At 41.6% G+C, this 16,724-nt stretch overlaps 1 protein-coding gene across 9 annotated transcripts in view; it reads left to right on the forward strand.

Moving 5' to 3' along the window:
- PHLDB2 (pleckstrin homology like domain family B member 2) overlaps positions 1-16,724 on the forward strand; it is a 77,347-nt gene that overhangs the window by 15,065 nt on the left and 45,558 nt on the right. For 8 of the 9 annotated variants that reach the window (XM_082219701.1, XM_082219697.1, XM_082219700.1 and 5 more), the window contains exons 2-3: positions 9,850-9,948; positions 13,633-14,969. In XM_082219701.1, the coding sequence (XP_082075827.1) occupies positions 9,864-9,948; positions 13,633-14,969 (1,422 nt within the window). In that variant the 5' untranslated portion in view covers positions 9,850-9,863. Of the gene's footprint in view, positions 1-7,822; positions 7,927-9,849; positions 9,949-13,632; positions 14,970-16,724 lie in introns of all 9 variants that reach the window. The other variant, XM_082219698.1, reaches the window with a different exon arrangement.

A 16,724-nucleotide genomic window follows, 5' to 3' on the forward strand; every position in this document is an offset into this window, starting at 1 on the left:
ATTTTATTTTTAAAAAACAAATTTTGCTTTTGTGTTTCCCTACGTATTTTAAGCATATGCCATTAGAAATCTGCACAGAAGCAGGAAAAGGCACACTGGACTTTAATGGGTCCATTCATTTCTTTTTTTTTTAAGTTTTAAAAAGTTTTTATTGTAATCCAACCTCTAAAAAATACATATACATTGTTAATATTAAAGCAAATCACAAAAAAGATAAAAAGACAATAAAATAGTTCAAAAATCGATATACAATATTTCCGATCCTTGACTTCCCACCACCACGACGAGACCTCTATCTCAACGATATTTACAGCAGTGTCTTATACTAATCGTCATGTTTTACCTCACAGCTTTTAAATTATACCTACTGTGACTTTGGTATTTCCTAATGTCATCTCCATGTATGAAAAAAATTTATTCCAGTCATTAATAAATTTCGTATTTTTCTGATGCCTAATCTTCTGCGTCATTATTGCTAAGTCAATATATTCAATTAGTTTGGTTCGCCAGTCCATAATTGTTGGGATGCTGGGGTTTTTCCATTTCTGCGCTAGCAGCACCCTAGCGGCTACGGTTGCGTACTGAAATAAGGTTTGGTCATCCTTATTGATCTCACTACCCGTCATTCCTAAAAGGAATGCTTCGGGTTTTTTTGGGAAGGTGTACTTTAGCATCTTTTTTAATTCGTCATAGACAGAGCCCCAAAACTTCTTTACTACATCACAAGACCACCACATATGAAAGAAGTCTCCCTCTTTCTTTTGGCACTTCCAACAGGTCTTGTCTCCGGTTTTATACATTTTAGCTAATTTTGTTGGAGTGATGTACCAACGGTACATCATCTTTTCCATGTTCTCTCGGAGGCTGACACATGCTGAGAATTTCATATCCTTGGTCCATAGTTTTTTCCATTTATCATATTCTAGGGGATGTCCTATGTCTATGGCCCACTTGATCATAACTTCTTTAACTTCCTCATCCATAGTATCCCAGTCTAATAGTTGGTTATACATTTTAGTTAGGTGTTTAGACTTCCCTTCTATTATTTCTAACTGGAATTTGGATTTGTTTTTGCTCATCCCAGCTTTTTTGTGTTCATTCCATAAAGAGCTAATTTGGTGGAATTGTATCCACCCCGTTAATTTATCTTTTAACTCTTCGTAGGGCCTAATTTCCCAACCTTTCTCAGATCTTTTCAAAAGTTCGGCATAGGTCCATCTTCTACCTTCCATATTCACTTTTTTACTTACTAGAATATCTATAGGTGACAGCCATAAAGGGGTATCTTTTTCTACCAAGTTCTTACATCTGTTCCACACTTCCAGTAGCGCCCCTCTTATGATATGACTAGAAAAACCTTTGTGCACTCTCCCCTTATCCTGCCATAGGTAAGCATGCCATCCATACCTAGCATTAAAACCCTCCAAATCCAGTAAGTCGGTGTTGTCCAGTACAATCCATTCCTTCACCCAGCATAAACACGAGGCCTCATAGTATAGTTGTAGGTTCGGTAGCGCAAATCCACCTCTATCTCTTTTATCCGTAAGCAGCTTATACTTAATTCTGGCCCTTTTGCCCTGCCAAATAAATCTAGAAAGGGTCCTCTGCCAGTTCTTAAACATCGTTGTACCCCTGATTACCGGGATATTTTGGAATAGAAATATCATTTTGGGGAGGATGTTCATCTTGATGGCGGCCATTCTGCCTTCCCATGAGAGGTGTAGTCTACTCCAACTATCCAGATCTCTTTTACATTCTCTCCATGTTCTGTTGTAATTGTCCTCCACCAAATTTATATTTTTCGTTGAGAGCCAAATACCCAGATACTTAACCTTTTTTGATGTCTTTATCCCAGATTCTAGTTCAATTCTGTTTTTTGATTGTTCGTCTAAGTTCTTTACCAGCATTTTTGTTTTTGTTTTATTCAATTTGAACCCAGATAGTCCCCCAAATTCCTCCATTGCATCAATGATTGCATTTATCCTCTCTAGAGGTTCTTCTATTGATATTACTAGGTCGTCGGCGTAAGCCTTAACCTTGTATTCTTTTTTACCTATCTTAATCCCTCTTATTTCTGGAGTACCTCTAATCTTGTTCAATATAACCTCCAGTACCATGATAAATAACAGGGGTGATAATGGACACCCCTGCCTTGTACCTTTTGTGATCTTAAATGAGTTTGTTGAATTACCGTTAATACTAAGTTTCGCTTTCTGGTTTGAGTAGATTGCTCTAATGCCCTCTAGGAATGGCCCTCTTATTCCCACCCTCTCCATACATTTAATGAGGAATTCCCAGGATACATTATCAAAAGCCTTTTCGGCATCTATAAAGATTAGGGCGGCAGGGATATCAATCCTAAGGTCCAAATATTCAATTATGTTAACTACATGCCTCACATTCTCCTTTATCTGCCTACCCGGCAGAAATCCGGCTTGGTCCCTATGGATTGCTCTATTCAGATATTTCTTTAACCTGTTTGCCATTATTCCTGCAAAAATCTTGTAATCATTATTGAGCAATGATATTGGTCTGTAGTTTGCTATGTTAAGTATTTCGGAGTCTGCTTTGGGTATTAATGTGATATATGCCTCTCTCCACGAATCCGGCATTTCCCCTCCTTGGAGGATATTGTTAATTACACTACAGAGTACCGGGATCAGATGTTCCTCTAAGGTTTTATAATATTTTTGAGAGAGGCCATCTGGGCCAGGGGCTTTTCCGGGTTTCATTTTCTTGATTGCATCTCTGACCTCATCCATCGTTACTGGTTCATTTAGCATTATCTTTTCCTCATCTGTTAGGTCTTCTTTCCCGTTCCTTTCCAGATACCTACCTATCTCGTTTGTATCTTCCGCCTCTTTCTTTTTATACAGATTTTCGTAGTATTGAAGGAACTTTTCTTTGATCTCACTGGGGTCCTCTATTATTTGATCTTCAAATTTAATTTTATTAATCACCTTTTGCTTTTGCCTTTTCCTCAGTTGCCACGCTAGCAACTTACCAGTTTTATTTGCTGATTCGAAATATCTTTGTTTCATCGTCTTTATTCCCCATTCTATTTCACGATTCAGCAGTGTTGAGTATTGAGTTTGTAATAATTTATAGATTTGAATATACCTCTCATCCCCAGGGTTTTTTGTTAATTTGTCCTCTACTTCTTTTAGTTGCTTAACTACCTCTTCCTTCTTTGCTTCTCTCAAATTCTTCCTAAATTTGTTCTGTTGGATCAAAAAGCCTCTAAGGACTGCCTTACTGGCATCCCAGACCACATTAATTTTTGTTTCTTTATGCAGGTTATGGTCAAAATATTCTTTCAAAACATTCTTTGCCTTATCAGTAATCTCATCTTGTTCCAGTAGATAATCGTTCATTCTCCATCTATACGGGCCTGATGGAGTACCTTTTATTTCCAAAAAAATTGAATTATGATCCGATAATGTTCTGGGCTCTATTATACACCTCCCCGCTCTCAGCGTAAGCTCTCTGGAGACCCAGATCTGGTCTATTCTGCCCCAGCTCTGGTGTACTCCAGAGAAATGGGTAAACTGTTTCTCTGTAGGGTTTTTGTATCTCCAAATGTCCAATAGATCTAAATTTTCTTGGAGATCATCAAAAGTTTTTGGGAGTTTCCCTTGCTTCCCTTTCCTTCTCTTTTCGCTTCTGTCAATATTAGGTTCCGGGACTCCATTCAGGTCCCCTAGTAAAATTAGTTTATAATTTTCTAATTCTGATAGCATTTGTTCCAGTTTTTTGTAGAACTCGGTTTTATTTCTATTAGGGGCATATATCGATACTACGTTAAATCTTTCCCCTTGGTTGGTAATCTGGATCCCTAGGATCCTCCCCTCCTCATCTTTGCATATTACTTTAGGTTCCAGTTTCTCTTTAGCATAGATGACCAACCCTCTCTTTTTATTCACTTCTGAGTTAATAAACTCCTTTCCCAGCTTTTTATTGATCAGTATATGTTTATGCCTTTTAGCCACATGGGTCTCTTGGCAGCATACCACATCACATTTCTTATTTTTCAAAACTTTCAATATTTTATTTCTTTTGAATTTCTCATTTAGACCGTTGACATTCCATGTTAAAAAAGTTAAAGACATTATTTAGGAAAGATGTAGCGTTTGTGTCCGATTATTAATTCTTTGTTTCTTCCTCTTCCTCTGTTTCTTCCCCTGTTTCTTCCCCTTCCGCTACACTTTCCCCCTCAACCTCCTCTCCTTCTCCTTCCCCCTCCCCTCTCTGCAGCCTCACCCTCCCCCCTCCCTCACCTCCTCCCTCCCTCACGTCCTTTCTATCCAATATTCCACTCTCCTTTTTGGTAAGTTCCTTCTCGTATCTTCTCAGGAACTTCTCTACCTCTAACGAGCTGTTCAGTTTGAATCTCTTGTCTTTGAAAAAGAAAGCAATTCCCTCAGGGAATTCCCATCTATATTGGATGTTGTTCCTTCTCAGGACACCTATTATGTGTCTGTACCCTTCCCTCTTGCGTAGTAGCCTGACCGGAATCTCTTTCAGGACAATTATTGGTCTACCGCCTATTACTAGCTTTTTATGATAACTTGTTTTAAGTATCAGATTCCTCATTCCTATTGAGTTAAACATTACTAGGCAATCCCCAATGGACTTCCTGGTTTTGTTCTGGTGTGTTCTCATTTTAATCCTAAAGGCGTTTTCTATTGTATACGCGACCTCCTCTTCTTTGATCTCTAGCCATTTTGCTAGTTCTATAGTTATTTTTTCTTTAATATTCTCTTTCATTTCTTCCTCTATGCCTCTAAATTTTAAGTGCATTTGTCTTTGTCGCATTTCAGTCATCGCAATATTGTCCCATATCTGCTCCTGTGATTTGTTCAACTCTCGCAACTCCTCCTTCATTTTCTCTGTCTCCCTTTTCTGTTCTCTCATGTCTTTTTGAATTTTTTTGTTAGATTCCTCAAATGTCTTTGCTTTGACTGTTAACTCTTGAACTTTCTTTCCAAGCTCTCCTATAGCTCCCTCTATTCTTTTGTCTATCCTATCTTGCATTTCCTCTAATTTATTCTCTATATTGTTTTCGTTCTGCTTGAGTTCCTCCTTAATTTTTAACCACAGAAAATCCAAGTCTTTAATTTCTTCTTGTCTTGAGATTTTTCTTTCCCCTGGTGTCCCCCCCCCTTTTCCCATTCTTCCCCTGCATTTTTGCTCCTATTTACCCGTTGAACTTTCCAGTGCTGGTTCTCTCCCTTTAAGGGCTCACAATCTCCTTATTCCCCTCTGTGCGGCTGTCCCAGATAGTCTGTTTAGTTACCTAGAAGAGTACCATTATACTCCCAACAAATTCCCACACAAAGTACCCAAAACTTAACAGAGTCCCTTATCTCCAGAATACCAAAATATCGGGGAAGTTATCCAAAAGACGCACATGGGGAGGCCAAAGGGTGGAGGGGGAACAGACGGGTTATTGTGTAAACTTTGCAGGATATACAAAAGAGAGGTCAATCAGGGAGGCTAGTAGAGGGATATAACAATATCTGTACAGAGAGTTGAGCTACTACTAAGTTAGTTAGGTGGAGGGGGAGGGGGTAGAGATTAAATAAGTGAGGGGGTATACACCAGTTTACAAAAGACCATAAGTGACAATCAGTCTAAGTCACTAAGGAGAAGATGGGGTTTTGTTACTTCTATTACAAATAGATATCCGTCTTTAACTTCCTTTACAACATTAACAGAAGACTCTTACATCGGCCCAAAAGGAGAAATCCCATATATCTTAAGTAAAAGTCCCATATATCTTAAGTAAATAAAAAGGGAGAGCTGGTATAGTCCTTAATCAGCAATTATCCCCGGCTATCAGCAGTAAGTCTCTTCAGGGTGTGACCATATTCTGTTTGTCTCCTCCCCTTTGTGCTTCTCCTGTTCTCTTGAGTTTGTTCCCTTGACGCTTACCGCTGTGTGTGCCCACTGGCTCGCCAATAAAGAGTCACAGAGGGAAACAAAACTTGAGCAATATCCCGAAATAAGCATCCAAATAAGCGTCCAAATGTACTCGTGGATCCACTTCAAGTTTCTAGCGAAAATATACGTCACTTAGGCAAACAGTCTTTGAACTTCCGATAAATGGAAGTTCAGTTCGTTCCTTTAGTTAAGTCTGTAAAGAGAAAAAATAACCCTCCTCCTTCTGCGCATACACAGTTCGGTCGTTATGAGTTATTCTGCTTTCTTACTAACTGTGCTTCTCTGAATCTGCGCCCTTTTCGCCCTCCGTCGGGTGGGGACCGTATGTAAAGCAGTTAATACCCGGACTCACCCATCTTTACTCCTTCTCTTCTTTGTTGTTTTAAGTCCAGAAACGATGGGGTATCTGTTTTAAACCCGTAGTGGCTCGTCGCAATTTTCGGTGGAAGCTTGAGGCATCGTAGCTCGGAGACGGTAATTCCCCATTGTGCGCCTGCGGCTCCGCCCTGTCTCTCCTCTCTGGTGTACGGGGAGGACCCGCGGATGTAAAACGCCGCTCCGCGCCGCTGGGAAACCTTCCCCCAGGGGTTCCCCCCCTGGGCTTCCAATTTTTTGGGGGGCGCAGTGCCCTTGCGACACCCCTTATCTCCGAGATATTCGGAAAGCCCTTAGCTTGGCTTTCCGCGCTTCCTCGCCGTCCGCGACCGGAACCGGAAGTCAAAAACACAGAGATCTTTAACTTTCTAGCCACTCGAAAAACAGTCGCCTAAGTGCTGTTTTGTAAGGCTGTGTCATGCTTCTCCAATGGGTCCATTCATTTCTAATGCTCAGTGATCCCCCCCCTTTTTTTTTAGCGGGTGGAGAGCGTTCCACTGAAGCTTTCATACTGGAAACAGTTCCATTGGGCCTCATTGGCTTACTTGTCTGACCCTAAACTTCCTATTTTTGCATGCCACATTTTGAGATTCCTAAATAAGAACACAAGAACTTGATATTACCTTATAGAGAGCTAGGCCTTCAGTCCATGCAGCTCAATCTATTGTCTACCCTGACTTGTAGCAGCTATTCAGGGTTTCAGACAAGGAAACTGATGAATCTGGGATCTTGAATTATGGCACTTCCCTATACAGTAGTACCTCAGGTTAAGAACTTAATTTGTTTGGGAGGCCTGTTCTTAACGTGAAACTGTTCTTAACCTGAAGCACCACTTTAACTAATGGGGCCTCCTGCTGCTGCCGTGCCGCCGGAGCACAATTTCTGTTCTCATCCTGAAGCAAAGTTCTTAACCTGAAGCCCTATTTCTGGGTTAGCAGAGTCTGTAACCTGAAGCGTCCGTAACCTGAAGTGTATGTAATCCAAGATATCACCGTATTAACCTTCTACCAGATTTTTCTCACCTATCAGCTCTCTATAGCAAGCATAATATAGTCGTACCTTGGAAGTCAAACGGAATCAGTTCCAGAAGTCCGTTTGACTTTCAAAACGTTCAGAAACCAAAGCGCCACTTCTGATTGGCTGCAGCCAATTGGAAGCTGCGGAAGCCCCATCAGACGTTCGGCTTCCAAAATAACATTTACAAACTGAACAATCATTTCCGAGTTTGTGGCATTCAGGAGCCAAAATGTCTGAGTTCCAGGGCATTCGGGATCCAAGGTATATATTTGAAAAGCAAAAACAAATGTTAAACCTTCAGGGTTTATCCAGAAAGTTACTTGCTGTTTACCAGCTTTATTTTAGCTTGTTTCTAAACCCTTTACTGCTCGCTTGTGGGTTAAAATATTTTATTTATTTATTTTTGCTCATAGAAGGCAATAGAAACTGTAAGCTTGGATTAAAAAAAAAGTCTTTATTTTATTTTATTTTGGTATTATTTCCTTAGACGCTTCAAAAGTGAATCATTCTCCCACTGTGTTTTCGACAACTTGGCTCATGGCTTCATTTTGATGGAAGATTGTTTGTGAAGGCAGAGCCGTTGGAATTAAAGTTCGTTCCCATTTTCTTATACCAATAATATTTGTGCGGCACCTTTGATCTTTCTTGAATGTTCTTCAAACATCCATGTCTTAAGAACCTGCATACAAGGCTGCTTGCCGAGATCAAAATATTTTTTATGCATGTCCTCAAATAGCTTGCCTGTGTGTGGTATGCCAGCGAAATGCAGTGAAGGAAATAAACGAGCTCTTCCTCATTATGATCCTTTCTGATTTTATTAAATATTTTCTTCCCACTCTTCTGCTTAATGATGAAGTACAAATTACCTTATTTGTGTCAGTTTTAAAGAAGTTATCTCCTGTGTGCCTTTTGGATGGGGCAGACTAAACGTGAATAAATATATGTTAAAAAAGAGATCACTTAATGATCTTTGGTGGGAAATGTGCTTAGGCAGTAGCTACATGAGTTGTGTCTGAGAACCACATTCCCTTTTGGAGCCAGTGTGGTGTAGTGGTTAAGAGCGGTGGACTCATAATCTGGTGAACCGGGTTCTCTTCCCCGCTCCTCCACATGCAGCTGCTGGGTGACCTTGGGCTAGTCACACTTCTCTGAAGTCTCTCAGCCTCACTCACCTCACAGTTTGTTGTGGGGGAGGAAGGGAAAGGAGAATGTTAGCCACTTTGAGACTCCTTAGGGTAGTGATAAAGCGGGATATCAAATCCAAACTCTTCTTCAGTCACCCGAGGTCCACATGCCAAGGGTAGGAGGGCCAGAGGAAAAAGGGAGCAGAGCAGTGCAAACAACTTTTACCTTTCTACAGTTGCCTAGTTTCTGCAAAACATAGGGTCATAGAATCTTAGAGTTGGAAGGGATCCAAAAGTCATCTAGTCCAGGAATCTCAAGTAAAGCATCCATGACAGTTGACCATCCAACCTCTGCTTAAAAATCTCCAAGGAAGTTTGTTTTTTTTTTTTAAAAAAAAAAAGAGGTTGCACACCCCTCTCTAGTTTCCATCCAGGCAAGTATTATAATTCAAGGACACATTTCTATCAGACAAAAACAATTCAGTGGAAAACAGAGCTAGTTCTGGTCTGGAGGTAGGAATGTGGCCTGAGAAGAATTTCAAGGGTGTGTGAGAGAGAAAGACCTTGGAGGGCTGCTTTTGGCCCCTCAGCCTGAGGTTCCCCACCCCTGGTATAACTGAGTAGAAAGCATTGTTGGCATCCATCTGTCTCTAGAGACAATGGAGGGTGCTTCTGGGGGTGAAGTCAAACTGCTGTGTTAGCAGTATCCGAAGTGACCTCCCTAGATGCACAGACCTGTGTATGGAAGTCCTGGGCTGCCCAAATGACAGGACCCCCTCCTCTCGGACTCACTGATGTGGTCCAAAAGAAAGCACAGCAGTTGGTTTGGCACCAGCTTGGGTGTGGCCACTGTCACATGCTGACAGCTTCAAAGAGCCCCAGGTCAGAGCCCCTCCATTTATGTCACTGAAGGGGACCAAACAGCATATGCAAGAGGAATGACTATGTGGATTGACTCTTTCTATCATCATGAATGTGTCTGGTAACACATATGTGTCCTCCGAATGCAGATTGGAAAGAATGGGGAACTTTGGAGGACATTGTTTGAATGTTAAAATCTTTGACACATATCAGTGAAATGTCTATCCAGGGCGTGTGTTTATCCTTTGACCTCACAGAGCTAATCTTTTTCTTGATTTGGCTGTTGCTTTGGGGGCTCTTTCTTTCTGTTCTGCCCCCAGCCCACTCCCAACTTCTGTTTCTGTCTTATTCAGATTTTTTATTTGTAACTTGTTTTTGGATTTTACGCTTATCAGTTGTGCTGCAGATCTGCTTAGTTTCAAATGGCAGCTATAATGCTTCAACAAGTAAATCAGATTATGTTTTCAAAGCATTCGTGACCATTACAATGGTTGGTTTATTAAAGTAACACTCTTTGTTTTATTTACAGGTGTCAATATTTACATGGCTCAGCCTGAGCGCCTGCTCCTTCTAGCAAATGATATGATGTCAGAAAGAAATAATCTCACTTACCAGAATCTTGGGACAGGTATGAGTTGTGTCATTTATATTTAGAGGGATGTTTACTTAACACAGGGGAGGAAGCGCTACAGTGAATGGATTCTTTTTTGCCAGTTTGTGTACCCATGTTTTTTGAATGTGAGAGTCAGAGAGAAAGAGAGAGAATGGGAGGGTGAGTGAGATGTGCTTTTGTGTGTGTGGAAATGAATTGATGTACACTTCAGGCTCTAGCCAAGCTCAGTTTTGGCTTCAGACTCACCTGCCACTGGCATATGCTTCTGTGAGGAAAATGTTCCCCACCTCGGTCATAACATTTAATGGTTCTGGTACTGTTTAAATGTTGATGCCCAACTCTGCTGTACAATTCTGTCTCCACCCCCATAATTCAGCCTAGACACTGAGGTCCAGCTCCGAGAGCCTTCTGGTGGTTCCCTCCCTACGAGAAGTGAGGTTGCAGGGAGCCAGGCAAGAGGGCCTTCTCGGTGGTGGTACCCACCCTGTGGAACACCCTCGCATCGGATGTCAAGGAAATAAACAACTATCTGATTTTTAGAAGACATCTGAAGGCAGCCCTGTTTAGGGAAGTTTTTAATGTTTGATGTTTTAATATTCTTTTGCGAGCCGCCCAGAGTGGCTGGGGAACCAGCCAGATGGGTGGGGTAGAAATAATAAATTCTTCTTCTTCTTCTTCTTCTTCTTCTTCTTCTTCTTCTTCTTCTTCAGGTTACTTCAGTAATTCACAAAATAAACCTGCACATGCTTTTTCAAAAGTGAGTCCTGTATGCTCTGTGAGGCTTATTCCTCAGTAGATGTGTTTAGTATTGCAACCTCACGTATGCCACTGTGGTCTGCTACAGGAAAACAAGCTTCATTTGGTTAGTCTTTCTGTTCAATAATGCTGAGTCTCCCAATTAGCTACCTATTTTAAGAAACCGGACAAGTAGGAAAAAGACAATGTATCCGTATAGCTTTAACTAGCAAATCCAGCCTATACAGATGAGACAGGCACTACTGTAATGAAAGCTAATCAATTTCAACTCTGGCTGACCTTCAGCTGGAAAAGGTTCTTCTTGCACCTATGAAAACAAACTGTTTTATCTGTGCTATGTTGGGAGTGCCAATAAAACCGTCTCAGAAGTCATACTTCAGCAGGGAACTCCATATCAGAAACAGCTTAAATGGAGTCTAAATTTAAAAATAAATGTAGATATGTGATCAGTGTGGTAAGGAGAAATGTGCACTTATTAACAGGAAATATTGCATTAACTTTCTGTGTTCCTAAATCGTCTTGAAAAATCCATAGTGTTTAGCTGGAACCAAATCTCAGTCCCACAAACCTGCTTTGGCTCCCTTAGTTCAGCTCTGGAACAAATGATGTGCTTTTCTGAACATCTATTTTGCCATCTACCACATTTGAGGTTAAGGGGGAGAGTTTTCCATTTCAGGGCAATTTTCCAGATCTTTATGGGTTTGCTGGCATGTTTGTCAAAGTTAAGTGTGTGGTTGGTCAAGAAGGGGGAAGTAGCAGAAACTTTCTTAGGCAATGGGCATCTGGTTGTGGATTGCTGGGATATTAAACATCCAGGCTCCAGTCCTTAGGTGGCTGGTATGTGAAGCTGCACATAATAACTCTAGCAGTTGAATCAAATTGTTCTTGTGCGTGTTGGGTGGAGTAATGGAAGATACTTGCCAATGAATAAATTTTCCCATGTGCTTTGACTCCCTTTCACAGATGGATAGTCTTTTGTATCACCACTGATAAATCTAAACTGTGTTTGACAAACTTTCAGGGGGAAATGCTGTCTGTTTTGTTAACTTGAAAACCTGGGTCCTTCCATCTAAGATTACAGGCCATGCTTAGGCAAAACAAACAGGTTCCTTCATAGTTGGAAAACAGAAATAAAGAGAAACAAAGCAATTTTATACAAACCGAACTGGAGATTAGTTTTAGGTGGTTTATTAGGTTAAAAAAAAGTAATAAGCTTCAGCTCTGTTTATACAGAAACTTCATATACCAAGGAACCTGTCTGCTTTTGCTATTGATGGAGACCGAGACCTGGGGCATAGGAATTTTAAAATATATTTTCAAAATATGTAAAATTGTATAGAGTGGTACCTTGATTCTCAAACTTTAACCGTTCAGGAAGTCCATTCCAAAACCAAAGCATTCCAAAAGCAAGGTGCACTTTCCCATAGAAAGTAATGCAAAATGGATTAATCCATTCCAGATTTTTAAAAACAACCCCTAAAACATCAATTTAATATGAATTTTACTATCTAACGAGACCATTGATTCATAAAATGGAAACAATAAACAATGTACTGCAGACGCACAATCAATTGATCAGTAGCTGAACTGGGTTCCACACAGTCACAGAAACAAACAAAAAAGAGCCGCAAAAACTAAAACTCAAAATAAATAGCAAAAACAGACAGGCTTCAGCTTAACACTCAAAACAGAAGTGTGGTACTCAAAACGGAAGTGTGGCACTCAAAATGGAGCATGTTTGGCTTCCGAAAGAAGTTCACAAACTGGAACACCTACTTCCGGGTTTGCAGTGTTTGGGTTCCAAGTTGTTTGCGTACCAAGGCGTTTGAGAACTAGCTGCTGCCATCCCTGATAAAGGCAGGATTGCACTACATAGTTCCTGTTGTACCATTTATTAGAAATGACATCCCATTAAGTATGAGAAACTTTGAGACTTCAGGTTGGATTGTGCTTCTTGGCAGGCAAGGTGCAAAATAAAATACTTCTCCATGATAGTATTTTGATTGGAACTGTATTCATATTATAAAACATGAGTTTTTGTTCGAAGTCAGTTTGCCAGCTTACTAAAACTGCCAGCTGAATCCAGAGAGTTTTGGAAAAGGAACAGCATAGATTGTGAATCATGCTACTATGACCTTTGCCAGTAATCCCATATAATTCTGCTATCTCGGCAAGATGAGAGACTTCATTAGGGGAGGGTATAAAGTGATTAGAGTGTTGGATTAGAACCTGGAAGACAAGGGTTTAAATCTCACCTCGGCCAGGAAGCTCGCTGGACCATTCACTTTTTCTCAATCTGACCTACTTTTCAGGGGTGTTGTGAGAATAAAATGGAAGCCAGGAGAACCCATGTACACTCCCTTTTGCTTTTTGGAGGAAAAGTGGAATCTGAATGTAATAAATTTAATAATGTGGTCTGATCACCAAAGAAACTCTGGGTAATCTGGAAGATTTAGACAGGCCAATGGTACCTGTGACCCAGCAAAGCCTAATGAAACTTACCACCCATATACAGTAGCCAGTCAGAGCTTTAACCATCCAGCCCTTGTACCCCATTTCTGCTGGCAGGCAGGCAGGCAGCTAAAACAGGTTATTGTGTCCCTGGTGGGTCATTGTGCATTGCTGATTTGGTAGAAACACATGCTGGGCAAGTCTGGTGTAGTTATTGCTTCCACTACATTGAGATAACCCTCTTCTCCACCTTGATTTTTCTTACAAGATGGTTATTTGAAACCTCCCCGAATTTTTATAAAGTACTTTGAAACACATTCTCTGAAAGTAACAATCATTATTGGATTATATGACCATATTTACTAGAAAGGCATTATGGATTTCATGCAATGTGAGTTTCTGCACATGAATTGTAATCCGATTGCAGGTTGAATGCCAAATAATTCACTTGCTGAAACTTTTTTCTTTTCCTTCTTTTCCTCCCTCTTTCAGATGCCAGTAAAATGATGGAAGAGTACGGTCACGTGCAAAACCAGGTGGAATTACAAAATCCCAATTTAGGGAAGGAGGGAGTGATGAATTCCCTTGAAAATGATCTCCAGGATATAATGGACAGACTTAACCAGAAAAAAAATTCGCCGAGTCTGAGGTTCAAGGCAAACGGTGATTGTGCCGGTTCTTACTTAACACTCTCACAGCCGCTGCCACCCAAATCCAGCCCTGCGTCTAGCGTTAAGAGTATGTCGTCTGCTTCCAAGCTCCAAGGAAGCAAGCCATTGGCTTGTGAGAGCTCTTACCTTTCAGAAAAGAACATCTCTGGGAAACATCTGGGCTCCATTTCAGGCACGTCTCCATCCTTAAGTGGGTACAGCCTAGGGAAGAGAGACTTTGATATTTACGTTGCCAGAGAAAATGAGAAACAGTTTGGACATCTGGATAAGTTTCCCTACTCAAAGTATAGTCAGAAGAATAAATCTTACGATAACGTCTACTTCCCAGGAGTGCTGGATGGGCGGAAAAACGCTGCGTCTCTTCTTGCCATGTGGAATGGAAGCTCAGGGAATGAGATAATTCTTTCGCCACTCGGATGCTCGGGAGCGGCTAGTATGCCCTCCAGCCCAAAGCAAGGCAGGAGGATGAATATTCAAGATCTCCTTTCACTTCAGACCAGAGCAGCTAAACAGAAGGACCCAACCGTGGACATGTTGGGGTCTAGAACCAGGAAGTATTCTGGAGGCTCCCTGAGCCATATGGGAGTTTATAGCCGTTCTTTACCCAGGCTTTACAAATCGTCAGAAAGCCAGCTGGTGCCGCTAAGTTTACCCCCAAGGAGCTCCCTTGGGAACACCAAAAGAAAAAAGATTGTGGAAAAAGATCTACTACCTCAGAGTATACTGGATGCTGACAATTACCTTAACTTTTCTTCCTACACCTCAGGGGTTTTGCCGCATACGAACTTTGCATCTGAAACCAATTCCTATGTGAATTCAACTCTCAGTGTTCCTGCCAGCCCCCGCATAGCTCGGAAAATGCTCCTGGCTTCTTCTTCCCCCTATGGGCCTGATGACTTTGACAGACTTGGACTCTCAGGGACCAGCCCGATCAATTCTTTCACCCCTGTGGATCCCGAGAGAGCGTTCCCTATCAGAAGGAAAGTTTCCAGCAGTTCCATGGAGTTCGAGGAAATGGAGCTGGAAAGCCTCAGGCAGACCCCTTCCGTCCGGGAGCGAAAGAATAGCATTAGTTCTGTTTCCGGAAGGGATGACCTCATGGATTACCACCGGAGGCAGAGGGAAGAAAGGCTGAAAGAACAGGAGATGGAACGACTGGTAATGATACTTTCTGGTTAATTTTTAACAAGACGTTCTGCTTCCAAGCCTTTGCCCAAGTTAAAATTATTAAGTTGTGTGTGTGTGTGTGTGTGTGTGTGTGCAGGCGCTCACACACTGCTGTTGTGTTTTCAGATTTGGGGGTTTGACCTTGTACATGGGTGAGACAGTGTTTACTCTGTCAACCTCTGAAGTCAATTGGCCATGTAGTGTCCTGCCTTGAAATCTGGGCGGTCTAATGAAATCATATGTATGATGTAGGAAATTGATAGGAATTTCAGCCATTCATCCTGCGTGTTCTGCCAAAATGACCATATACTTAAAAGCCACAAATTATAGGCTGCAAGGATACAGCACTTAAAGAAAAAAAGTTGATGTCATTGTTTTGTGGTGGCTGGGTAAGTAATTCGTGTCTCCAGCCTAAGCTGTTTGGAGGCATTCTTGTGTGCATTTTGTTGAAGGGAGCAAACTGGAAAATTTTGTGACAGCATGCAGACCAGAGTATGGTCTGAAGGCATGTGATGGCACCACCTTGTGGGTGGCACTGTGGTCTAAACCACTGAGCCTCTTGGGCTTGTTGATCAGAAGGTCAACGGTTCAAATCCTCACGATGGGATGAGCTCCTGTTGCTCTGTCCCAGCTCCTGCCAACCTAGCAGTTCAAAAACACACCAGTGCAAGTAGATAAATAGGTACCACTGTGGCGGAAAGGTAAAAGGCATTTCCTTGTGCTCTGGCTTACATCAAGGTGTTCTGTTGTGCCAGAAGCGGTTTAGTCCTGCTGGCCACATGACCTGGAAAGCTGTCTGTGGACAAACGCATGAAAGTGAGATGAGCGCCACAACCCCATAGTCGCCTTTGACTGGGCTTAACCGTCTGGGGGTCCTTTACCTTTTACCTGCTGAAGCTAAACAGGTCTGGGTGGGTGGCCACCTGGGAACCAAATGTACGCTGCCTCAGGATCTATATCAGAAGAAAGGCTGAATGTACCGGTAATTGCAAGAAAATAAATAGATTGTTCAGTCGGAGCATATTTCCATTTGGGGGCATCATAACTTGTGCCAGGCAGTTTTTTAAAATGGTGAGATAGCACAGGACTAACCTTCAAAGCGCTTTTTTCCCAGGGAGAGTTCACACATGCATGTAAATCACTGCACGACTTGCAGTAAGTATCAAGTGGTGACTTGAATGTGTGAACGAGCCATTCCATATAAAACAGAGTACCTCAAATAACAGTGGGCTTCATACATGCAGCTGTAAGTCATCAAGCCCGTAAGTGATGAGAAATCTAACAATGTGTGTGCATTCTGCACTGGCTCTAAGCCTCTTGTCATTGGTTTGCAACAGTCAGCAAGTATTCCGGTGGTTCCTGTTCCTAGTGCGTTCTGCTTGAAGGATGGAATGTGCAGAGAAACACGTTTCAGAGGCCTAGTGGGACATTAGAAAGTCATACTAGGTGCCCTGTGGCCCCACACGATAGAGGATATTCAGTGCTGATGTGGGTATACAGAGCTAAAAAGAGAAATCTCTTAATGAGAGATTTGGAGGAATCAGTAATTGTAGCCTTGTGAAAGCTTGAGGAATAGTACTTATCATAAAGATAAAATGACAAAATATTTGTTTCAGATTCTGTTTGGCTGTTGTTTCCCTTACAGCAGCACTTTCTTCTCCCTTTTAACAGCTTTCATCCTGTAATAGGATGTAGGCCTGCTGGTTTGTGACATGTGGAAAGAGCCTCGGTGTTTACATATGAAGG

Source organism: Podarcis vaucheri (assembly GCF_965113315.1).
Source record: "Podarcis vaucheri genome assembly, chromosome: 4".
Classification (NCBI taxonomy): domain Eukaryota; kingdom Metazoa; phylum Chordata; class Lepidosauria; order Squamata; family Lacertidae; genus Podarcis; species Podarcis vaucheri.